The sequence below is a fragment of the Phoca vitulina genome, unplaced genomic scaffold (assembly GCF_004348235.1).
Source record: "Phoca vitulina isolate PV1807 unplaced genomic scaffold, GSC_HSeal_1.0 scaffold10, whole genome shotgun sequence".
Lineage (NCBI taxonomy): Eukaryota > Metazoa > Chordata > Mammalia > Carnivora > Phocidae > Phoca > Phoca vitulina.
In genome coordinates, this window is record NW_022589713.1 from 35,504,499 (window position 1) to 35,529,979 (window position 25,481).

General features: G+C 50.0%; 2 protein-coding genes across 6 annotated transcripts in view; one reads left to right on the plus strand and one right to left on the minus strand.

Annotated features, from left to right (window-relative positions):
- RARB (retinoic acid receptor beta) overlaps positions 1-24,681 on the plus strand; it is a 732,098-nt gene extending 707,417 nt beyond the window's left edge. For all 4 annotated transcript variants that reach the window (XM_032408806.1, XM_032408805.1, XM_032408807.1 and 1 more), the window contains 4 exons: positions 8,373-8,549; positions 20,081-20,285; positions 21,096-21,254; positions 23,018-24,681. In XM_032408806.1, coding sequence (XP_032264697.1) covers positions 8,373-8,549; positions 20,081-20,285; positions 21,096-21,254; positions 23,018-23,214 — 738 coding nt within the window. In that variant the 3' untranslated portion in view covers positions 23,215-24,681. The remainder of the gene's footprint in view (positions 1-8,372; positions 8,550-20,080; positions 20,286-21,095; positions 21,255-23,017) is intronic.
- The window catches only part of TOP2B (DNA topoisomerase II beta), a 58,929-nt gene continuing 58,007 nt past the window's right edge, over positions 24,560-25,481 (minus strand). For both annotated transcript variants that reach the window (XM_032408804.1, XM_032408803.1), the window contains exon 36: positions 24,560-25,074. In XM_032408804.1, coding sequence (XP_032264695.1) covers positions 24,907-25,074 — 168 coding nt within the window. In that variant the 3' untranslated portion in view covers positions 24,560-24,906. The remainder of the gene's footprint in view (positions 25,075-25,481) is intronic.

Genomic DNA, 25,481 nt, shown 5'->3' on the forward strand with positions numbered 1-25,481 from the left:
AGTTGCTTCCACTGCAAGGAAACTTCCTGCCATCTTCACTAGCCTGGCCTCCCTGTCAGATGCCTTTGGAATAAGTGGGCAGAGAGGAATTAAAAAGGCAGCTAGCCGCCCACCTACAGACTTTTGAAGAGTAGTTCCCTTTTCTTTTCTAGTTAGGGTAGATCTGGGACACATGGCCCAGCCCGCGGAGACAGCAAGACTGGGTGGGGAAGCAGGAACGTATCCCCCACGGCCCTCCACACCCAGGCCTGGGCAGGGCGCTCACCTCCAACTTCAGAGCTAGACTCTGTGGGAAGGGTCCTAACCAGTGACCTCCAGGTTGGCAAGCAGGAGGCGTGGGAGTGGTATTCCACAGGGAAAGTGGAAAGCAAGGCAGCGGCTATTTACAGATGAGTCTCCAAAACAGAATGAAGCAGCAAACCAGAGGAAGCAGCATCCCAGCTCTGAGGATATTTACTCTGCTTCCGGATGTCACACCCCAGCAACTGCGTCGTTTGGGTTTGGGGGCTTCATAGACCTAGGGTCAAATCCTGCCTGTGCTACTTAAGATTGCGTGACCTGGGACTTGTCAGAGGAGCCACGGCCCCCTGCTCTGTAGCATGGGGTTCGCGTGGTACCCACGACTTGGGGTTTCTGGAAGGGTTAAGTGAAACAACTGTGTCAGAGCTCCTTGTACAGTTTCTGGTGGAGAGATGTACAAAATGGGCAGGTCTCCTCTTGGTTGTGCTATGAACACCGTGTCGTTTTTTCCAGCCACACTCACAGGTTCTGGAAAAGTAAAGTGGCAGGTGGGCAAGCGAGGCAGTCTCCAGGCAGCGTGACCCCAGCCTGGGCTGTTCGCTCCCGCATCCCGCTGCTCTGCCGTGTGTGGGCTCTTCATCACTTTGCAGAGCTTGATGGGACATAAGCTGCCCTCCGAGGGGCTCGTGAAGTTGAGCTATGGAGATTTAAGGAGCCCTTAATCTACTCAGAAAAATGACCACCAACAGAATCATTAAACCTCCAAAAGACTTTCCAGGAAATGAGTGCTTTAGAAAAGGAAGGATATTGTGAGCAGTTCCGGCCATTGCGGACTTGGCTTTCATTCTAGAAAACTAACACTGGGATCAGCCAGAGAATCAGAACCTGACACTCAGGAGGTCAGCCTCCCAGGAGAGACACACCTGGTGACAGGGGGCGGGGGTGGGGGATGGGGGGGCGTCATGAGGCCCGAGTTCTAATCTCCACTCTTCCGCCTCCCAGTTGGGTGACCTTGAACTGGTTCTTATCTTTTGTGATAAGAGCCTGTTTCCTGCCAGTAAACATACCTGCCCTGCCTGTATCATATAGACTGTTCTTTTCATTTTCCAACACACATTTTCTGTATCCCTACTGTATTCATCTGCTCATGCTGCCATCACAAAGTACCACAGACCAGGTGGCTTCAGTCAACAGCAATTTATTGTCTCACGGGTCCGGAAGCCGGAAGCCCAGTATGAAGCTGTCAGTAGGGCCGTGCTCTCTCTGGTGGCTCTAGGGAAGAAACCTTGCCTCTTCTAGCTTCTGATGTTGGGGGCAATTATTGGCACTCCTCAGCTTGTGGAAGCGTGGTTCCAATCCTCTGTCGTCACATGGCCTTCTCCTATGTGTTTCTGTGTCATCCTCTCTCCACTCATGTCCGTCTCTATCCAGATTTCCCTTTATAAGGGCACCAGTCATATTAAAATGAGTCCTGCCTAATGACCTCATTTTAAGTTGATAACCTGTGGTAAGACCCCATTTCCAAATAAGGTCACGTTCTGAAGTTACTGGGGATTAGGACCTCAACATATCTTTTGCAGTGGCGGTGGGGGGATGGGTACAAGGTTCAACCCATAACACCTGCTGAGCGCGGAATTGGAGTGCACGGACATTTACCCTTCCATGCTTGCAGCTCTTCTGTGAAGTCGGGCTGAAAATCAAATGTTGTCACATGTTTTGTGAGCTTTTAGAAGCCTCTGGCAGTACACATCACAAGTCTTTGGCTTTTAGTGAAAAATGCCCTCTAGGCACTGGGCTACGTTCCTCGGTTCTTATTGGGTGGTGGAAAAAGGAAAAGACCTTTTCGGTCAAGGGAAGAGCATGAACATGGCATGGAGTTTGGCAGAGGAGGGACTGGACGCAGAGCCCAAGGAGATAGGTCAGGGCTAGCTGGTGGGGCCTTTGTGAGCTGGCATAAGGTATGTGACCATTAGCCACAGAGAGCCAAGTGAGGTTTCTAGACAGGAGAGGCAGTGCCACGAGGGTGAGCCCTGGCTGCCCTGTGCCTGGCCAGAGGCTTTGGCAGGTGAGCAGGGCAGGGCTTTGCCTCATTCTTAGAGGTGCCCACGGAGTTCCAGAAGCCATCAGTGGTCTTTCAGAGCAGCTGAGACCACCCCAAAATCTAGCATCTCCTGGACATCCTCTGGAACACTGATCTACACCCTCCAGCTGGTATATTCCAAAGGCTATCCCCCTGCACTCCGGCCAAGATCCCTGAATCTCTGAGATCACCAGCAATGAAGGGGCTGCAGCTGTCCAGAGGGGCCCTTCCAGTCTCATGTATTGGTCCCGGAATCTTAGGCAATGGGGGTGCAGGGGCACCCCTAAAACATTACCTTCAGGGATATTGTGCTTGCTTCTAGCCAGACTTCCCAGAAACTCTTGGAGAGGTCCTTCGAGACCCTTGTTACTTCCCCCTTCCCATTGCCCATGGCCCATTGCTCGGAACCCTCTCCATCCATGGGCTGCTCCATGCCTTTAAGACGGTGCCTGTCTTTCCAGCCATAGTTGCAGGATGGCTACCCAGCTGCCTTTCCCCACCTGTTGGAAGCATCCGGTTCTACCGAGAATGCTAAAAGTGTGCTGGGGCCCCCCATGCCTCCCTCCTCCCACTGATGGACGGACCCCAGCTGGTAAATTCCTAAGGCCATGTTGTCACAGTGCCTGGATACACGTTTGTTGACCACAGAGAGATGCTGGCCTGGCACATAATGTTCTCTTCATAATGATGCCGGGGATCACGAGATGCCCCAGGAGCGAGAGGGTAGGCGACAGGGTGTAATGGCGGGGAGTGTGGCCACTGCGGCCGCACCGCCTCCTGTGAATCCTGTGCCCTCGCCTCACAGCTGAGCGTCTTGCACGACTGACTGCACTTCTCTGGGCCTCAGCCTCCACCCCAGCCAGATGGGAGGAGAACAGCCCCTCCCGGCGGAGGGTGCCATGAGAATTCGAGGGAGCTGGTTGCAAAGCCCTCAGAAGGGGGCCTGCCCCCTGGGATTGTGGCCCGGACACGTGTGCCACGAGACATGGAACGTGGGTGACAGGAGTGGTCTGCAAACACGACTCTGAAAGGGCATCAGCCTGTCCAGGTGGTCGAGGGGCAGATTCAGGCCTAGGGAAGGAGGCACCCGGCAGATGCACCCAGGATTCCCTGGGAAACCCAACCCCTTATTGTTGGGAAGAGTTTGGGTTTCCTCCCTAGCTGAAAAGGCGCCACGAGCAGCCCTGTTTCAACCACTGTAGTATCCAGCAGCTGCCACAGACAGGAACTTCAAAATCACCCATGATTCCGTCTCCACTTATGGGTCTTTTTCCACAAGTAACGGCAGTCAGAAAAGGGAATCCCCTTTGCATCACAAAAATGGCCAATATCACTGGATTTCCTAGTGCGGTTGGGCTGTGCTGCCCCGAACGGAACGGCGGCCCGGGTTGGACCCCTCCCGGGGCCTCCGCCGCACTGCACTGTGGGAAGGCGGAGTGGGGCGCCTGCCTGGAGAGGGGCTCCCACCCCCTGAGGAGGAGCGGGGGAGGGAGGGCAAGAGTTTGAGGAGGGCCTGCCTCTGCCCCATGGCCGTGCTGCTCCTCGGCCCTCAGCCACCCCAGCCTCTCACTGTCCTTCTCCCTCAGTCTCAGAAGGGCTGCCGAAAACCCACACTTCCCTCCGTGCGCCTCGAGCCCGCCTCCATTACCAACCCAAACAAGCAGAGCTGTCCGTTTGCTGCAGCTAGTGGATAATATATAAGCCATTTTAAACCTCATGCCTATGAATCGAGCAACCAGGATAATAAAACACCAGGTTATTTTGTGTTTTATTAACTGCCTCTTCCCTTCGGTTTGCATAATAGTGAGTTAGATTTACATGCCATTAAGACGGCTGTGCATTATTTTTAATAGAAAGTAGGACAGGCTTCTCTCTCGCAGCCCAATGTGTGATGAAGTAACCTCATATGATGCAGATGGAGGTTTCATTCACACTCGCTGGGTCGGGCCAATGTCTTTTTTTCCAGATGGATACTCCATTGTAAAATGATTTCCCGCCGTAAGCTCGCCTCTCTGTCCCTCTCTTCCGTGTCATCTTCCTACAAACGGGATAAACTGCCTATTAAATTTAATTACAGCCCGAATGGCCGCACATCTTGATCTTCTGTTCCCCAGAGTGTACTGTATTCCACCAAGGTCCTTGAGGAAGGAATACAATAAATCTGGAGGAGGCATGCCCACCTTCTGCAGAGGGTGCTGCGGAAGGCGCCGATGGCACCCACCTTTTGAAGGCCTTCTGTGGCATCCCTTCTGCAAACTCCTTTCTGGCTTTCCTCCCCAGCATTCAAAATGAAAGCTAGTTTTATAGACTCTCCGGGCTGATTTTCACTGAGGTGAGGAACTAAAGCTATGCGTCTGGGATGCACAGTTCCCTTTGCTGAGCTGTTTACATTTGTCAGAGGCCTAAACACCAGGCCCCAGGAACCTCGCCTTTCACTCACTGGGTGGTTGGGCTCTGCCCGCCTCCAGAGGCAGCAGAGACCTCCTGAGCAGGCCTAGACCACAGCAGGGAGAGCCTCATCCTAAGAACAGTCGTTGTCCTGAGACATCTGGAATCAAGCAAGGACTTGGGGGAACTTCATTCCTCATCAGTTCATTGAACAAATACTTATTGAGCCCCTGCATGTAGGTGGACGGAACAGCCCGTGCAAAGACCCGGAGGCAGGTGCATGCCCACTTGCTCACAGATGGCAAGAGACCCGTGAGGCTGGGCTGGAGTGAGCTGGGGGGGAGTGGGAAGACAGGGAGCCAGAGAGTAGTGGCCGGATCTGGGAGGACCTCGCAGGCCTTTGGTCTGAGATGAGAAATCATTGGCGATGTTGAGCAATACGGTGATTTGCTCTGACTTTTGTTTTAAAGGGATCTCTATATTCCTTTGATAAGAATAGACTGGAAGGCGGCCAGAGTGGAATGAGGGAAACCAGTGAGGAGGCTGTTGCAGTAATCCAGGCAGGTGGTGATGGTGGCTCAGACCAGGAGGGTGGTGGTGGCGGCGGGACCTCCTCTCTAACTCCTAACAGTTTTTTGGAGGGAGGATGTGACATTGTCAGACCTAAACTCTCTCAGCTATAACTGTTCATCAGTCCGAATTCTTCCTGCTATGAGCGAGAGGAACCCAAACTCAAATAACTTAGACTTTTTCCAAAAAGTCATGGTGTGGATCAGGCATGGCTGGATCCAGCATTTCAGTATCATCAGGACAGAACAACTCTCCCTCTCTCTTTCCATGACTCACCTCAGCTTTCCTCTGAGAGGCCTTCTCCACCTGGTAGCCCCGGAAAACTCCTGGTAGCCCACACTGATGGCTTTGCTTCTCCAGTTGTTCCATCCAAAGTCTCAGACATGAGCTTCACGGGCCTGCTGTCAGGCACCCGCTCTTTTCTGAACCGATCCCTGTGGCCAGGAGGAGGGCCTGTTGTGATTAAGCAGACCAGAGTCAGGTGTCCTCCCTGCATTCAAGGGAGTTAGGCAGCCCTGCCCAAACCCCAAGGGCTCAGAGGGAGGGAGGTGCAGTCCTCCAAAGGATTCCAGAGGCAGGAGAGAAGGATGGCAAAAAGGCAAGAATACAAGATAGTCATTCAACTGCATTCACACCAGAGATTCTGCTCTGGAGATTAGAGAAAGAGAAAAAAGAAAACAAAAACCCCCCAAAAAACCACTTTCTTGGGTATGTTGTAGTCTAGTCCTCGCCAAAAGCTGAGACCTTCAGTAATTTCTGGCAAGTTCTTAGTGGCGTCCTATTTCCTGTGTGTACTGTGAGCATCCTCCTTACGGATTAAATGAGGAAAGCTAGTTTGAGGCTTGTAATGGGCCATGGAGTGGGGACCCGAATGGGGACTTTGCTGGCCATGCTCCCTCTGCTCATGGGGACAGAGGAGAAGATGACCACTGCTGTTGTCGGAACCCTGTGGCGGTGCCCTGGGCAAGTAGGGGTGCTGAGGAAAGAGATCCAACACTGACTAAACCCCTAGAACACGCCAGGCACCATTTGTACCCTGGGATCCCACTTCATCTCCCCCGCAGCCTTTGAGGGCAGGTGGCACATATCCCTCTTTACAAATGGGGAGACTGAGGCATTGCTTACTGTAGGGCACCCCTGTCAGCTGGATCAGGTCGACCTGGGACCCACTTGCAGCCCCTCGATGGCAAGTTAGCTCGCGTCGCTGAGATGGGCTTTCCGCGTCTTCGGCTGCAGCTAAGAAGAGCTAGCCCGGTCTTGGCTGGGGGGCGCTGGGTGAGGTCCTGAGCCCGGCCGGATAGGGCCTGCCGTGGCAAGTCCCAGACAGCAGCAGGCGCTTTCCCTGCCAGGCTGGCAGCGTGTCTGGTGTGCTCGGCTGTCACACCCCAGCCCCTGGTTGCGTGCCCGCGGGTCAAGAAACCTTCATGGAACAGAGGGAGGAGAGAGGGGACGAATGAGTGAATGAATGAATGCAAATGGATGAGGGGATCCGGCCAGTAGGTGGCAGCAGGTGGACTGAAATCTGCTAATGTCACAGGGGTGCCGAGGAAGGGTTCCCCCTGATTGATTCTCTGGCTCCCAGAAGCTAAGGGCTCCTGCGGCAACCTGGGCTTCCGGGTCCAGGATAAAAGCCGCTGACCGGCGAGAGGGCCGGGCCCTCCCTGGAGGAGCGGCTGTGTTAGCCCCGCAGCGGGCTGCGTCATCACCCTGCGCCATCCCGCTGCGTCATCCCGCTGCGTCATCCCGCTGCCCGTGTCCCGGGGCCGCCTGGCGTTGGGACCAGGGGCACCCAAGAAACATGCATGTGACCATCCCAGCTCTGGGATCGCCTAGAGACTCCGTACCCCGTGCTGTCATTGTAGCCTTTTGTTTTCATTCACGCTGTCCCTTTCTTACCCTTTATCTTTGCTATGAACAATTGTGAACGTAATGTGGAAGCAGAGAGAATAGACTAGCGGACACCGGGATCGCTCCCCAGCCGGTCTTGTTTCTTCCTCCCGCCGCTATCACACTCTCTCCCCGTCATATATTCTTTGGAAGTAAATTACAAATGTGTTATCTGGCCTGTAAATATGTTGATGTTCTCAATGAATGATAGGAACTTCCGCCAACACTGAGAACAGCAATGTTTTCATTACAGAAAATTCACATCTCAAACACCTTAATATCTCACATTCCCACTTCTCTCACGTGTGTCAGTTTCTTTAGTTTATTTGAATCAGAATTCAGATAAGGTCTACACCTTGTAACTGTAAGTCTCCTATTTTTTTTTTAGTCCCCTCCTGTGCCTCTGTCCCTACTGATCTGCTCTCTCTCCCTATAGTTTTGCTATCTTCAGAATGTCCTATGAATTGGGTCGTTCTGTGTGTAGGCTTTCATGTCTGCCACCTTTCGCTTGGCATGATGCTTCTGAGGCTCATCCGTGTTGCGGGCTGTGTCTGTGATCCCTTTGCTGTTACTCTTGGCCAGCATTTCGTTGCACCGGGTGCCACGGATTTATCCATTTACAGGTTAATAAGCATCTAGGTTGAGTTGCTTTTAGTCTATAGGTTTCTCTTTCCATTTCTTGTTATGCCCTTGCAATGTATTTGTTGAAGAGACCAATTCATTGGTTTGATGGAGGCCTTCTGGATGGTGACACTTGCATCCCCCGTGGTGTAGCTTACCACGTTCCTCTGTCTCTTGGATTTCCTGCAGTTCGATCTAGAAGCCCGCTCTCATTCTGCTTTGACCATTTCATAGGTGCGGGGGTGTGATTCCATAACATTGCCTCTTCTTAAGATTTTAGCAACCACTGATGGTCAGTGCCTAGAGCCAGTAATTCATCAGGGCTCTAATATGGTGACTCCTTATGCCATCATTTCTTCACGTATTAGCTGGAATAATCACATAAAGAGAAACCCCCTTTATCTGCTACTTGACGATCCATGGTTCAGGGATATGATATTGAGCATTTTTAAAAGAATCCAAGCTAAACACCCAGCCACCCCAATAGGAAGCTCCCTGGTCATTTTCGTAGAAAATGCACTGAGTTCCTCATCTTCTGTCGAGCTTTTCAGAAACTACCCCTGACAGTGTTTTCTCTCCCTCTTAGAATTCCAGTGCTGACCACCGAGTCCGACTGGACCTGGGCCTCTGGGACAAATTCAGTGAACTGGCCACCAAGTGCATTATTAAGATTGTGGAGTTTGCTAAACGTCTGCCAGGCTTCACCAGCTTGACCATTGCAGACCAAATCACCCTGCTGAAGGCTGCCTGCCTGGACATTCTGGTATGTGCCCTTCTGAACTCTTAGTTGGGGATGGGGGGGGGGGGCGGATGGAGATGCTTTGAAGACCTCCAGAGGCTTTGGTCTCCCCAGCCTCTCCTCCTGACACTTCCATTGCACACTGAGCCCCATCCTCCCTGCTTGAATCTCGGTTCCACCGCCAGAGGCTCAGAGACCCCCTGGGTTGGGCAGAACCTCCTCTCTTCTCGACGTGGTGTGGGAACCCCCACTGCATGACCTTGGGGAAGGACCTAGCCTGTCTCGGTCACAGGCTTGCTTGCTCCCCAAAAACCCCTTCTGTGGGCCAGTCCTGTAAATCTTTGAAAGGCTGTCAGGCTTCTCCAGGCTAAACCCACTGGAGGTGGCTCATGGTGCCCTGGTTCTGCCCTCTGACCTCACACCAGCTCTATCAGTGGCCTCAGGAAAATCACTTCCTTTCATAGACTTCAGTGTCTCCATCTGTGCAAACGTAATGGATCCCTGCTGCCTCTTTCCCCTCTTCTCTTCTCACGCTGTGGCTTCTAGGGCCCTAGAGAGGGTAAGGGCGCTGTCACACCTTGTCCTCTGTGGGTCTACTGGCCGGATGCCTTCCCTCCCTCTCCCTGGTGGGGACTTCAGGGATGGTGTGATTAATTCTGTCTGGGTTGGTTTCCTTGGGTGGGGAAGCAGCTCCCATTAGAGGTGACAGGGATGTACCCTGCCTTGGGGTGGGGGGGTGGTGTATGCTGATGGGCCTCTGGAGGAAGTGGGAGGGGAAGCTGGCCCCCAGCAATGCATCAGAAAATAAGGTAAAATTGGCTTTTGTGGTGCTTTAAAAGTGTAGATTTTTCTTTTTATTACATCTTTCATAGCTTTGGGTATAAACAATTCTGCAAAGCAAATATAGTTACCCACTGTAATTAAACACACAGGTTTGCTCAGGAGGAGAGGACCCCATATGAGGCAGTTGTGCAGGGAGCTTGAATGTTTATGTGTCTTTCTGCTCACTGGTTGGATCTTAGGAGGAGTGGCAATGAGTTACTCAGTAACCTACAAGTGCCTGGGATCCTGAGAATATATGTGGTATTTTTTCATCTCATAAAATCAGAGGGTCTGGGATGAACCCAGGGACATTGAGAAAAATGAAACCTCAAAGCAGCATTCACCTGTCACCTACCCACACCCTATAGCATCTACAAACATCAGCTCATTTGAGCCTCACACAGCTCAGTGAGCTGGCTGAGGATGGAGATTCAGCCCATTTTACAGATGAGGAGCTGGAGACTGGTGAGTCACCTGGGTCAGGTGAATGCTGGAACCAAACCCCAAGACCCACATCTTTCTATTCCAGAAGCCATGAGAGGATTAGAAGCATAAACAGGGGATGGTGTTAGGTGGGCCCTGGGCAGAGAACCAGCCAGGCCATCAGGCCCCCTGAGCAAATCAATAACAATGTTAATAATGAGCTACTGGAATAATTCACAACAAAGCCTGGGCTTCCTATCCTTTCTCACAAGTGCTTAAAGTGTAGCACTCAGGTGAATTTCACCTAAGCCTCAAGACACCCCCAAGATATGAGTAGAGACTGGAGTTATCAGCACATGGTGAATGGTGCCCCGGAGGCCTAGAGTGGCTGAGGGAGCTGTGAGGTGGCCCCAGGAGGTTGGTGTCTGCACCAGGCCGTGTGGTGGAATTCTGACTCCTTGCATCACACAGCCACCCAGCAGGGCCTGGAGCCTTCCTGACGTTTGGGATCTGACTTTGGTTCTTTGCTTGTTTTTTAGTCCTCCTCTTGTCTGGCTGTCAAGTGGTGACAGTGTGGGATTCCTTCAACTCCAGCCCTTTGGGAAAGACAAAATGAGAAGGAGGCTTTGAGATCCTCCAGGGAAGCATCTTGTTTCCACAATACCCCATGCTTTCAGGGTCAGGGTGTTTAGATCTCTCCTTAAAATCTCCTTGCCACCTCCAGCTGTCTTTCCACATCCCACACTTACAGTGCAACCCAAGCGCTCCTCTGGTTTGCCCATGGATCTAAGAAGCAGCCCTTAGCCCCTTGGTGGAATGGGGTAGAACAGGAACCAATTTCTGTGACCTTGGTCAAGTTATTTAACCTCTCCCAGTCTCAGTTTACCTATCTATCCAACAGGAATATAAATCAGTAAGGCATTAACTAAAGTAATTCTTTAAATGGGCTTAAATACAGTCATGGGTATAAGCATGGAACATGTAGTAGATGCTCAGGCAGTGGTGTTGAGATCAGGGACACAGCTGTCATAAGCACCCTCGGACAATTCCGGACCCTGAGACAGGAGTCAGGAAACTCTACCAACCACTGTGTTCTGGCTTCATAGGCTTGAGGGGCTGGGGCTGGGGTGCAGTAGGCACAGGAGGAAAAAACTCTACTCGGGGAAGGGCAGAGACCTCCAGTCATATGAAATGTAGCAGAAGGAGTACTTCTTTGGCCCCAGATAAGAGCTCATTTCCAAGAATTTGTAGCAAAGGCAATTAATCACAAGAGCCTGAAAAATGCACAGCTTCAAAGAGCATCTTTTGGATGAGAATATCAACTGGCTGAGCCATTTAGAAGAATCTTCTTATCAAAGCCATTGATGTATGGATAGAGTGAGACAGACAGACCCAAAGGACAGACAGACACAGGCTGAAGTTGTTGTCAGCCCCTAGAAAGGACAGTTAGAGTTGTCCCAAGGGTCGGCAGCTCTGGCCCAGCACCTTGCATTCACAGCCACCAACGCGTCGTGTTGCATGTGCCCTGAGACAGGCCTTTCCACGGCTGCCTGCTGGGGCTGGCACTGTGGTGGCAAGTTACGGTCCGAGGAGAGAGCATGCCCTTCGCCTGTGCTCCCTCCACACCACCCTCCAGAAGGATTTCTGGTCCCGGCGTCTGTCTGGTGAGGACCCCTTGGTGTGGAGTCCCCAGCCAGGCTTCCCTCAGAGCCGGGACCCGGCTGTGAGCTTCATGATTTCCCACAGGGGTCAAGTAGCCAAAAGGTCTCTCTCAAGATGGGCCAAATCTTTAAAACCATTGTGCATAGTTTACGTTCCGTCCCTCACCCCAGAGCTGTGGCACCCTAGGTTTGTGGTCAGGACAAGAAAGGGAGCCCCCGAGAGTGGTCCCCTCACCTGGGCTCACGGTCTCCTCCTTGCTTACTCCCCTTTATCTTCCCTATCCTGTTTCTTCTCCTCCTCCCCCTCAGCTGTCTCTTCTCTGCAGGTAACTAGGATCAAGTCTCTCTCAACTTAAAAATCATAAAAAACAACCCTTGGGGCTGTCTGACCTTCTGTTTGCTCTCCCCTGCTCCTCCCTGCTGACCCCCTTCCCTCTCCACTCTCCCTTTTACAAATACTCACTGAGGACCCGTGGTGCGCCAGGAGCTATTCTAGGCTCTGGGAAGACACAGCACTGAACAAGCCAGACAAAAATGCCTACCCTCATGGAGCTGCCCTTCCACTGGGGATAGATGGATAATAAGCAGATGAATAGGCAGGGTCTTATGGGCCACAAAGAAAAATAGGGGCAGGATCCAGTCCAGGAGCATGACTGAGGTGGGCATGGCTTGGTTTCTGTCACATGTTTAGAGAAGCAGGTGGCCTTTGAAGAGACCTGAATGAAAAGTATAGCTGGAACAGTAAAAGACAGTCGTCAGGGAGGTGTACAAGGGAGGGCGACCTGGAGAGTGTAGTTCAAAGGCCCTGGGGCAGGGAGACTCTGGCAGGCTGAGGAATAGTGAGGAGGTGAATGTGCCCGGAGGTGAGCAGGAGGGCCTGGGCCTGAGAGGACGTGAGCGTAAGATCACAGGTAGGTTTTCCATCCTCAGTGTCAGGAGGACTCACTGGGCTTGACTGGAGGTGTGTGCCACGGTCAGGCTTTTCTTTTCACCGTTCATTTGTCTCATGCAGCGTGCATAAATATTGGTTGAGGGAAGAAGTCACACACACAGTCATTGGGCACTTCCTGTGTGGGGGCATTTGATGGCAGGGAGGAGAGGCGAGGCCTTGACCTTCCAGACTCTGCAGTCTGGCCCTGTCGCCCACCCTGGGCTGCTCCCACCTTTACCACAGGCCTGTCTCCCAGGCACCAGCGCGGCCCCGCACCCATCCAGCTCCCCCTGGCTCGCCCAGGGCTTGACGGAAGTCACAAGTGTGGGCTCTGAAGCCAGCTTGCCTGGGCTCCGAACCCGGTGCTGCTGCTTACTAGCTGTGCTAGTTGGGAAAACTCCTCCCCCTCTCTGAGCCTCAGTTTCCCCCTACTGAAAATGAAGGTGATCATAGAAGCTTCCTTTTTAGGGTCTGGAGAGAATGAAATGACTAGTCCACAGAGGGTGTGGACAGAGTCTGGCACATAGTAGGCTTCAGTCACCTTGCATTTTATGAGGCCTCCCTGCACCCTCCGGGGATTTTGTTCACTCCATCTTGCAGACGAGGCAGCCACAGCCCAAGTGGAAGCCAGAGGCCCAGAGGGCTCCCGCAGGGGTTCCTTTTATCTAGATGCCCTCCCCCCCCTTTCTTCCTGGCCAACTCCTCCTCTCAGCTGAAATGCCACCCCCTCAGAACAGCCTTTCCTGACCAGCCACCCAGTTCCTAGCCGCTCCCCCTTCCCCCGTCTCTCTCGCTGCGCCGAACACACACATGGTCACAGAACTGTGTCACCATGTCTTCTGCGCCCGACTGGCGGCTCGGCGTGGGCCGGGGGCTGGGGGTGGTCGCTGGGGCAGGGGCCAGGCGCACTGGAGGCCTCCAGGGACTATTTGGGAATGAACGGATGAGCAAACGAATGAGCGACTAAAATTGGAATTCCAGAATATGGGCCACCCTGGGAGTGCTGCATCTGGGCGGGTTCCAGAGGGAGGTAGCGGGGGGCCTTCCCTGCAGGCCACTTGGGGCCCTCCTGGGTTCTGGCGCCCGCCGCCCCCGCTGTCCTGCGGAAACCTTGCTCTGGTGACACAGACGTGACTGCCCCGGGTGGCTTCACTGCATGATTCGTGGCTCCTGGGGTTCTGGGGACCGCATGGCTCTGCAGCCGTGGGGGGCCGTCCCCCTGTGAGCCCATCCTGCCCCTGCCGGAGGCTCAGCAGAGACCGGACCCAGCCTGAAGAGGAGCGGGCTCTGCCTCGGAGCCCACAGCCTCAGTTCAGGCTGCAGTCGTGAGGGGTCCCGTGTCTCTGAAACCCAGCCTCCTCACCCCTGGGTGCGGAGCGGTTGCCCTGGTTGTCACCGGAAGTCACCAGGAGGCAGTCCGTGTGGGGGTTAAGGGGACGCGGGCTCTAGAGCCAGACTCCCTGGGTTCAAATCCCAGCTCTGCCATGTGGAAGCTGTGTGAACTGGGGAGGGTATGCGACCTCCCTGAGCCTCAGTTACCTGCTCAGTGAGATGGGTAGAAGAGTAGCTCCTCGCTCATAAGGCTGTCGGGATGATTAATTAGGTTAATGCAGGTGTAACACTTAGCACAGTACCTGGCACATAGTCAGTGCCCCTTCAGATTAGCGATCATCACCAGTATCCGTGATGAGTAAGCCCAGATTGTCCCCGTGAGTGCTTTAGTACCGAGGACATGTGTGTACACACGCATGCACGCACACACATGCACACACACACACGTGCTGGAGCTGTGCTGTCTGGTACGATAGCCACAAGCCACCCGTGGCTGCTGAGGACCTAGAATGTAGTTGGTCTGACATGCTGTCCCCGTAAAATAAACAATTTCAAACGCTTAACATGCCCAACATCTCCTTCATAATTTTTTTATGTTGATCACGTGTTGAAACAAAAATATTTTGAATATATTAGGTTAAATAAAAATATGTTATTACACTTAATTGCACCCACTTCTCTTAACACGTGAGAACCATGGCTCCTAGAGGGCCGGTGTGGCCGGCAGCAGGGGGGGCGCGCTCCCGGTGCGGGCGCTGCCTCCTCAGGGAAGGCGGGCGGCCGCAGCCTCGCAGGGCTCCGTGGGTGTCACTGCTGTTACCCTCACCACTTCCCCATTCCCACGAGCGCCGGAGGATCGTCAGATCGGATCAGGATCTGCCCACGACTTGCCAGATACAATTAGTGCACAGACTGAGATGCGTGAGCAATTTGAGCTTTGCTCCTTTGCCTCGGAACTCAGAAATCCCCGGCGGCCCCCTCGGGGGGTTACGAGGTGGGAGAGATTCCGATGAGGGAATCCGCTTCATTAATGATTGAACACATCTTCATTAGCCACCTGCTGTGTGGACTCCGCTGCCCCAGATGCTAGAGATAGAGCGGGGAGCACGTCAGAGGAAGAGCAGGCTCCGGCTCATCGTCGGGGGGGCGGGGGGCAGTGGTCGGCAGGCTCAGAGGGACGGCGCCATGGCGCGGCCTGGAATACTACCGGGCAGTGAAAAAGAACCGTGGCTTCATGCACTCCCGCGGGAATCTCCGCTATGACGCGGGGTACAGGAACGCCGGACGCAGGAGAGAATGTGCTGTGTGATTCCGTTTACCTCAGGTTCAAGAACAGGCAGAACTAGTCTGCAGGAATCGAGGTCGAAATAATGGTTATCTGGGGGAGGGGATGGATTGGATCAGGAGGGGCCAGGGGAGCCTGGGCGAGCTGCAACTATTTGTGTCTTGATCTGGGGGTGGTTACACAGGTGTAGACCTGGGGGGAAATGGAGTGAGCTGTACACTTGAGCCGTGGGCACAGCTCAAGGCCAGTACGTTGGGCTCGTTACCTACTGCCATGTATCAAGTTGCCATGAAACTCAGCGGTGTTAAGCAATGAGCGTTACTATCTCACAGGGCCCCGCGGGTTAGGAACTGATGGAGCTGGGTGCTTCTGGATCGGGGTCGCTCAAAAGCTTGCAGGCAAGACACTGGCCGGGGCTTCATCCTCCGAAGGCTTATCGGGCTGGAAGAGCTGCTTCCAGGGGGCTCCTCACAGGTGCCTGGCAAGCTAGTGCTGGTTGTTGGGAGGAGGGCTCAGCTCCTTGCCACATGGACCTTTCCATGTTGTGTCAACCAGCTTCCCCCAAAATGAGATTTAAGAGAGTCGAGAAGGAGGAGTCCACGGTGCCTCACCTCTTACGACTTACTCTCCGGAGTCACACCCGTTGCTTCCCCTGGATTCTGTGTTAGAATCAAGTCACTGGGTCCTGCCCACACTCAAGGGGAGGGGAATAAAGCTTTACTCCTTAAATGGAGTAGAAGCAAAGAATTTGTGGGCCTATTTTAAAACCACTGCATGTGCTATACCTCAATTTTAAAATAATTTTATTTCATATTTTTAAAAAATCGGGTGATAGGATAGAAAGTAATGGGTTTTAGGAAGTGTGCTCACTGTGCTTTCTGAGGAGGTGACATTTGAACTGAGCTCTGAGGAGGAAGAATCATGAAGATCAAGGGAAAAGCATCAAAAGCAGAGGGAACAGCAGGTGCAAACGCTCTGCTATGACATTGAGTTGCTAGAGATTCAGAAAGACCAACATGGCCAGAAGTTAAGGAGCAAGGGGAAAGGAGGAGCCGTGATGGGACAGGTAGAGGCCATGGAAGAAGAAGTGTGAATGTTACGGATCGAGAACAGCTGGAAGCCACTGGAGGCATTTTAGCAAGGGCAAGGTCCCCTCTGCTGGAGATTCTGAACAGTGTGGTCTGGCTGCAGGAGCAGGAGTGAGGGGCCAGACTCAGCAGAGAAGAGGTGATGGCGGCTTGGATTAGGGGGGTCACGGGGACATGGAGAGAAGGGGGCAGGTCTCGGTCTCTGTCCCTGGGCTCCCACATGCTCAGATCTTCCCAGGGGGCGCCCCCCAGGCAGTGGAGCGCTACTCAGTTGTCCTTACTGAAGGCAGGAAGGCTGAGGGTCCTTCTCCCTCTGAGGAGCGTCAGGTTTGCCGATCAGCAATCCCACTGCCATCCAGCAGGGCCCTCCTTGCGTGAGCCAGCCTCGCCTGGGCTATTTTTACCCAGCTCGCGGGGCCTGCGTGCTCCCCTGTCCAGATGCAATACCCCCGTTTCAAACAAAGGGCGTTTTAAGACTGGTGAAGCACTTGGTAGTTGCCACTGGTGTTTGACCTGAACGAGCTGAAACTCCCTGGCCCCTCTCCAGAGGCAGGCCTGGCCGCATCCTTGCGGACGCTGTCTGCTGCCCACTGGGCCCAGCCTGGGCAGGGAGGGAGCACAGGCTTCCCTGATCAAAGAAGACATTGACCATTCTTCCATCTCAGGCCATGTGCCTTCCCCTCTGGGCAGCCCATTAATACTTGGTTTGGGTTTTGAACTTTCTAGGGAGAGAGGCAACAGAACATAGTTTAAATGCTTCATTAAAATCCAAATATTTTCCAACTTTTGAGGAGGGGCACCTTTCAGACTAGAATCATTCAAAAGAGACATTTGTGCGCTCCGGTGTGGACTTGGATTTCCAAGTGAGCTGTTGACAGCTTGCGAATGCCTAAATCTTGGTCTTCCATTGCTTTCCAGCAAATCCTGGTTTCTTTCCTTCTCGCAGGGACAGATCTAGTGCACTCACTTCTTGGCAGCATGCTACAGCTACAGCAATGATTTATTTAGTACCTATTTGATTCCAAACTGGAAATGCGTCTGGAGATTTTGAGCCCATAAATACTGAGCATCTGACTCTGCCGTCACATGACACCTCCCTACACAGGCATATTTCCTCATGATCCTCCAGGTGGTTGAGGGGGGACATGGGCTGGGGGCTAGGAGTCCTGCGGTCTGTCCTGGCACCATTGCTTGGGTGATCTTGGGCGCTGTACTTTACCTCCCAGGGCTTTCAGGGGAACTAAGTTTTATAAGCAGGGACCTCTTGGTTCCTTTGCTGCTCGGACATCGGGAATGGCTTCGTAGCCCCTCAGCTACCAAGATGAAGTGCAACAGGCCAGCTGATCAGGGACCCAGAGGAAATGGCGGGACGGGCTCAGACAGGTCCCTGGGCAAATATCTGAGAGACCAAAACGGCCACCCATCCAATGAAGAGGCATCTTTGTAATGTTTCCGTAACTACTCACATTCGGTTGCTTTCCAGTTCACTGTGCCACTTGATCACATACTAGGAATATTAAGTTTGAGGATGTGTCCTGATTTAGATCATGCCCCCTCATCTGAAGTGAAGTTTGCCAAATTTTCCATTTCCAAGCCACAGGCCGTGCACGCCTATATACCAGTAGGTCACTGTGCAGAAGTGTTCAGTTTGTGCACTGCACAAAGGCACTGAGCCAAGGAGACAAATGAGGCTAAGATGTCCTTTCACCTTAGGCAGCGGGGTGTGGAGGGTGGCGGGAAGAGGAAGGGGGCAGCTGTGAAGCAGAGGTTAAGAGCACAGCATAGTGGGGTGCTTAAGTGCTAGGGACAGATCGCCTGAAGCAGATCATGCCACCTAGCATTATGTGACCTAGGACAAGCTCTTTGCATTTGTTTCCCTATCTGTAAAATGGGGTAACGGTAGTACCTAACTCATGAGTTGATAGGAGAATTAAGTAATATGTTAAATCCTTAGCACAGGGGGCGCCTGGGTGGCTCAGTTGGTTAAGCGACTGCCTTCGGCTCAGGTCATGATCCTGGAGTCCCGGGATCGAGTCCCACATCGGGCTCCCTGCTCGGCAGGGAGTCTGCTTCTCCCTCTGACCCTCCTCCCTCTCATGCTCTCTGTCTCTCATTCTCTCTCTCTCAAAATAAAATAAATAAAATCTTTAAAAAAAAAAAAAAAAAAAAATCCTTAGCACAGTACCTGATGAATAAAACAGTAGCTCTTACACATTAGAGGTGGGAGTGCTCATCATTCCCCCTTCTCCTCTCAGGAGATGTTCTTCTAACCAAGAAGACATTGGAGTTGGGCTTTTTTTTTTTTTTTTTATCAGCAGGTGTCCCATGGTCTCACTTTACAGGGCATCCTAATGCTCTCGTCCAAGTCCACACCAGAGTCCAGCATGTAGGAGGAGGGCTGGCTCCTGGTGCCCTGGCTTGGAGGTTCAGAGAACACCAGAGCAAGGACCCAAGAACAGGCGAGCTTTCCAGTGCGCTCCGGTGCCCGGCCCCTCAGCTCATGTGGTCACTCAGCCAGTCCGATGGGATGGTCTTCTGCAGGGGCAATGTCCTTGCCCCGAACCCCCGGCACGAAAAGATGTGACCTGGTTCTTGCAGTAGGAGTCCTGGTGGGAATATGGAGAGTGGGGAGGGGGCTCTTCTGCAGGGGCGTCCCTCCTAGCTGGGAGTCCTGGGGCTTTGTCAGAGGGCCACCCCCTCCGCACATGGCTGTGTCACGGGAAGATCGCAGACCCTTCTGATCGCATCTGTCCTCCTCTATGTTGACCCTGAGGTGCACATTCATGGTGACCACACCCAAACTGAGCACGGGCATCTGGAAAAAACAGCTCCCTCAGCCTACCGGGTTATTCACTCCTGTCCAGGTGGAATACATTTCTCTCTCTGCTTCATGCACCTCCAAGGCTTTTTTTAGAAGGAAAAGTCAGAGGTAGACACCTGGCCGGCAGAAAGGCCCCTCACGGTGGTCGGGACGGAAATATGCTTCTGGGTGGGTGAGTGCTCTGAATACATGGAGCCCCTTGCCGGCAGTGAGGGCTGAGAGGGCAGTGGGAACACCAGGCACACTGACTTGGTATCAACAGAGGGCGTTTTGGAGTTGGCCACGATGAGTGAGACCCAAAGCTGCAACTTCCTGATAGCAGGTGTGGCCAGGGTGACCGGCAGAGTTTGATATCAAGGGCATGCCATTGGGAGACTGTGGCGTCGTGGCCCAGGCTTCTTACCTACAGAAATCCCAACCGTATTTCTGGGCTTAGTTGAAATGCTGCCTCTTGTCTGTGAATCTGCTCCTGATCGCCTTCTGGCTGTCAGAGCTCTCCTCCTCGCGGTGCCCAAGCACCCTGCGGTCGCACTGCTGCTCCTTGTATTCGAGTTGGCTGGGAACTGTGTGATCGGAGGCATCGTGCAAGAGGGAGCCTAACCTGGGTTGGCATCAAACCCAGCCACGTGTTAACTGTGTGACATGGGGCATATGGCTCAACCTTGCTGAGCTTCAGTGCCTCGTCTGTAAAATAGGAGCACCGTTCACCTTCCTGAAGGGTTTGAAAGCTTGAACGTAGGGCACGTGTAACACTTGACATATGCTAGGCATTTAGGAAATGGTAGATAGTGCCTTTTTTTTTTCTTTTTGTAGACTGTAAGCTCTTAAAAAAAAATCTTTTTCTTTTTATCCCCAGCACCTGGCACAGTGCCTGGGACATAAGTAGGTACTCAGTAAATGTTTATTTGAGTCAAATTAATTACTTTTAGCACAAATATTTCTCAGAATTTCTTGTGTCCTACTTATTATTCCCTAAATAATGTTAGCCCATGTTTTGGCTTCTATACTCTTTCAGTGAAAGAGGCGCAGAAGACATTCCACGTGCAGAAGCGGGCAGTGTGCCTCGCGTGATGCAAGAGCTCCTTGGAAATCTGCGTCTTCTTTCCCTCCTAGATCTGCTTGGTGCTGTACGGGCAGGCTGGCTCTGATGACCCATCGAATATGTTTTTGTTTTTGGTTTTTTTCCTTCCAGATTCTTAGAATTTGCACCAGGTATACCCCAGAACAAGACACCATGACTTTTTCAGATGGCCTTACCCTAAATCGGACTCAGATGCACAATGCTGGATTTGGTCCTCTGACTGACCTTGTGTTCACCTTTGCCAACCAGCTCCTGCCTTTGGAAATGGATGACACAGAAACAGGCCTTCTCAGTGCCATCTGCTTAATCTGTGGAGGTACCAACTACCTAGAAAACCCTCATGAGACGCCATGAAGAACAACTTGTAATTTATGGGAAATTCCTATCTCCATTTTGGAGTAGTTTTGCATGGAGAAAGCCGTGTGAATAAACAGCCAGGCATGCATGCTTGGAGATGGTTGCATTTTTCCATATTGTTGTAAATTGCTCTGAAACACCAAAATGCTATTTCTCCAATTGCTACGGGTTTTTTCCAAGGCAGGATCAGACTACTGTAAAATAAATTGCCTAAGGACGTTTTAATGATAATGCAAGGGACTTCCCTGTGCTGTTTGTGAATTTAGTGGCTGGGACTACAAGTCACTGGGTTGTCTCGCCCCCACACCACCCCTAACCCTTGAAGGACTGGGATAAAATACGGCTTGTTTCTTTGTATTGACCCCTCCTGGCTCACAGGAGGTTGAATCGTTAAGTGGTTAAAAAGTAATGGCTTTAATTACGGGGGCCTATTTACCTTAAAACCATCCCAGCCGCTCAAGGTTTGTTTGAATTCAGTTCAGTAGTGACACCTCCTGGTCACAAGAGGTAATTGTCTCCCTAAGACAAAAGCTGCCAGGCATCAACATGAGCTTTTGACCAGCAAGAGGGCCATTTTCAAGTATCACGGCTTAGAGCAGTTGCATGACTCTTCAAACCTGTATATGTGACTGAATCATGGAATTAATGAAGTCATAACATACTAGGGCCAAGGACACAAGAAAGGAAAATGGGCAGCAGCCCTCTCGCCTGGCAAGTGCATAACTCTTTGTGTCCTGATCCTAATTAATCCTTTATTCCTGCTATCTAGACCGCCAGGACCTTGAGGAACCAACAAAAGTAGATAAGCTACAAGAACCACTGCTGGAAGCACTAAAAATTTATATCCGAAAGAGACGACCCAGCAAGCCTCACATGTTTCCAAAGATCTTAATGAAAATCACAGATCTCCGCAGTATCAGTGCTAAAGGTATGTCTTTACAGTCTACGTTGTATTCATGAAGTAGTCCTGACTTTTTTTAAACTTGATGTTTTCATTCAGCGTGTTTGATAATAGCTGCTTTTTTGTTGTTGTTCTGGAATTTATTTCTCATGGAAATCAAAAGGAATAGTATCCACCCTTAAAAAAAAAAACAACCTCATATCTTACCCTACTCAATGATCTTAATAGATTATGAGTTTATAATTCAGGTGACTAAGTGAACAGAAAAACCTTTTTTTTTTTTAAAGATTTATTTATTAGAGAGAGCGCACGCGTGCAGGGGAAGGGGCAGAAGGGGAGGAAGAGAGCGAATCCCAAGCAGACTCCCTGCTGATCACAGAGTCCTGCAAGGGGCTGGATCCGAAGAGCCTGAGATCATGACCTGAGCCAAAACTGAGTCAGACGCTCAACCGACTGAGCCACCCAGGCGCCCCTAGAAAAACTATTTTCAAGAGAATGTTCTATATATTGACAGGCTTTTTGATTTTCTAGTTTTATACATTTCATTCCTGTCCACACGTTCTGGTTGATATAAACTTGACTGCAGTTTTTCCTGACCATCCAGACCTCAGGAAAATGAATAGTACTTAGGGCAACTGTTACTGGTGAAGTTTCTCTCTCAAATCAATGTTGCCATCGCTCTCTTGTGTATGGGCAGATTTACTTCTGCACACGTCTTGGCAAAGGAATTCTTGCCTTCCTGAGAGGTATGAATATTCCTTGCCTAGTGGTTTTCAGTTTGTGTGGCAACTCGAGCAATTACAGAAGTGCCTGGAGCCGTATGACAGTTGAGTGCTAGAGTAGGGTTTTTCCGTGCAGAGAGAGAACTCAGCAGCTATCCCTAGTACCAAGTGTGCTGTTGTCATTCTCCTTCCCCATTAGCGTGCTCTGTCCCTGAAGACCTGGCTGAGCCAAGGAACAAACTCTACATTTCAGAAAGTGCTTTAAAAACATGGTGAGCTTGTTTGACAAGCAGTCTCCATTCTTGAGCTCCTTCTAAGAGATTTTCTTAGCCATTCTGAATTCATCCGTAGTATGGGATTAAGAGTGTCTGCAAAGAGCAGATACCAGTGGTTGGCCATTATAATTGTGAGGTCTTTGATTTTAAAAACAATGAGGCTGTTTAACTTAATACCATCATTCTCTATATCTAGCTAGACCAGTGCTAATAGAATTTACTGTGATTATGGAAATATTCTATAATCTGCATTGTCCAATACAAGTAGCCACTAGCCACTCGTGGCTCTTGAGCACTTAAGAAGTGGCTAATGCAATTGAGGCACTGTTTTTCCTAACGGTATTTAATTTAACGAATTTAAATTTAAATCACCACATGTGGCTGGGGCCTACTGTGCTGGACAGCGCGGTGCTACATCAACTTGATAATCACTGCACATTTATTACTTAAGTCCCTTCCTTCATTTGTGGGTAACTGGTATCCTTGACAACTGTCTCGTTTTAAGATATGCTCCTTCTGGTCTTTTATCAAGAACTTCTCTTTGTAAATATATCCTGCTAACCTTTCCTGAAACCGACTCAGGCATGGAATCATCAAATTTAAGCAAGTCCCTGCATCTGCGCTGCTTTCCTAGAGATGAAGTAAAGATGTTTAAATGTTGTAAAATCACGACAGCCTCTGGGAGGCACTGGTGGCACGGTTTTCACCGTTTTTAAAGTAGATGAAAGTTGATCCCAAGTTATTCAGCCTAACTCCCTGTCTCTACCAGATTTCTATTATTTCTCTTTAAAAGGTGCAGAACGTGTAATTACCTTGAAAATGGAAATTCCTGGATCGATGCCACCTCTCATTCAGGAAATGCTGGAGAATTCTGAAGGACATGAACCCTTGACCCCAAGTTCAAGTGGAAACCCAGCAGAGCACAGTCCCAGCACCTCACCCAGCTCAGTGGAAAACAGCGGTGTCAGTCAGTCACCACTGGTGCAATAAGACACTTTCCAGCTACTTCAAACATTCCCCAATACCTTCAGTTCCAGGATTTAAAACGCAAGGAAAAAAAAAAAAAAACATTTTTACTGCTGCTTAGTTTTTGGACTGAAAATATATTAAAACTCAAGAAGGACCAAGAAGTTTTCATATGTATCAATATATACTCCTGTCTAACTTACCTAGAAATCCAGACTTTTTCAATTCTAAAAATCAGCCATTTCATGCAACCAGAAACTAGTTAAAAGCTTCTATTTTCCTCTTTGAACACTCAAGATTGCATGGCAAAGAACCAGTCGAAATGATTACCCCGGTTAAGTTTCTGAAGACGTTGTACATACAGAAGTATGGCTCTGTTCTTTCTATACTGTATGTTTGGTGCTTTCCTTTTGCCTTGCATACTCAGAATAACCAAGACACCAAGGTTGTGAAACAGACTACTGTTATGTGTCCGGCTAAGAAAGGCTCAAAAAAATAACTGTCTTGCTTTCACAGAGCAATCAGGACATCAAGGTAAGGAAAGGGGACTGTTGTACAGTATGACAAGATAAAACTAGAGAGAATTCTAATTTAGTTAGTACGGAAGCTTGTCCTTGCTCTTTTTGACGCTCTCAAACTGCGTCTTCTATTTTATGTTGCCCAGTAAAAAGATACAAATTCACTGCACTAGCAGAAGAGAATTCTGTATCAGTGTAACTGCCAGTTCAGTTAATCAAATGTCATTTGTTCAATTGTTAATGTCACTTTAACAGTGGTTTATTACTTAATGACATAACTACACAATTTTTTTTAAAAAAGATACATTTTTACAGTAATGGTAGCCTCCAAGGCAGAAACACTTCTCAGTGTTAATAAGTTTTTTGTTTACCTATTCACAAGCCATTAGGGAAATTTCATGGGACAATTAGCAGACTGGTCTACCACCTATACCATGTAACTCCAGTGTCTTTTCTGATGCGTGCCTGCTATGGAGGGTTGTTTTTTTCTAGCCTCCTTGATGCCCAGGGGCTAATATGAACTCCCCAAGGCATGGACAGAGAATCTGCATCCTTTGACCTTGTTCGATCACTATGAAGCAGAGTGAAAGCTGTGGTAGAGTGGTTAACAGATACAAGTGTCAGTTTCTTAGTTCGCAGTTAAGCACTAGTGGATTTTTTTTTTTTTTTGATATATTAGCAAGTCTGTGATGATGTACTTTCACTGGCTCTGTTTGTACATTGAGATTGTTTAACAATGCTTTCTATGTTCATATACTGTTTACCTTTTTCCATGGAGTCTCCTGGCAAAGAATAAAATATATTTATTTTAAAAGTGTATGGGAGCTTTTACTACACTTTCATCTTACTTATAGTAAAGACACAGAGTACACAGTTCCATTTTTAATGTTTAAATTTCATTTCAAAAAGCAGGTCTGTAGTCTGCAACCATGACAATTAATTAAAATCTGTGCTAATGCACGGCAGTCTATAACAAGTCTACAAGCCAATCAGACAGTACATGACATTTCAATGAGTAAAAAAGAGCATAAAACTGTATGTGTAAGAACAAAATGTTAAAAGGCCTACCACAATAATAAAAAACCATCAATTACATCATCACATTAAAATAAGCCAGATGTACAAAAGTCTGAGACAGAAAAGACAAAAGGACAACACAATTTATCTGTTGAAAAATGTTTCTGTGCTCTTTGGGCACTTAATTAAACATTGCAAAATCAACATCTTCTTCTTCATCAGACTCTGCAAAATATTTTACTTCTTTCCTAGCCCTACCGGTCCGTGGCAGAGAAGGTGGTTCAGAAGTGAAGTCTGATGGGAAGATGTCCACATCTGAATCCTGATCAAAAGATGTTTTCTTCGGTTTCTAGACAGGTTTTAAAAAAAAAAGATTTAAAACCTCAAAGTGAAAAAAGACTAGTGTTAAAATGAATTATTATTCCTTACACTTCACTTACATTTGAGAAATATTGCAAATAATGAGGTTACTAAAGTCAGAACTGTAATGCTGACTTAAGTCTAAAACCAGTTACCTAATCCTTTTTCCCCTTTATAAAAATGAGTAAGTCTACTAATCTGCCACCTTGGTGATCTATTTTTTCTGAACTTCTATATTGTCAAACAAATATGTACAGTGTCCAGATTAGTAAAAAAAATTACTTATTTGTAAGTACCTATCAATTCATGAAAGGAAAACAAGACTTAGGCACAGCATGGAGTACACACGGTGTTTATAAAAACGCAGGGAAGAGTCATCAAGATGGACCAGAGGCA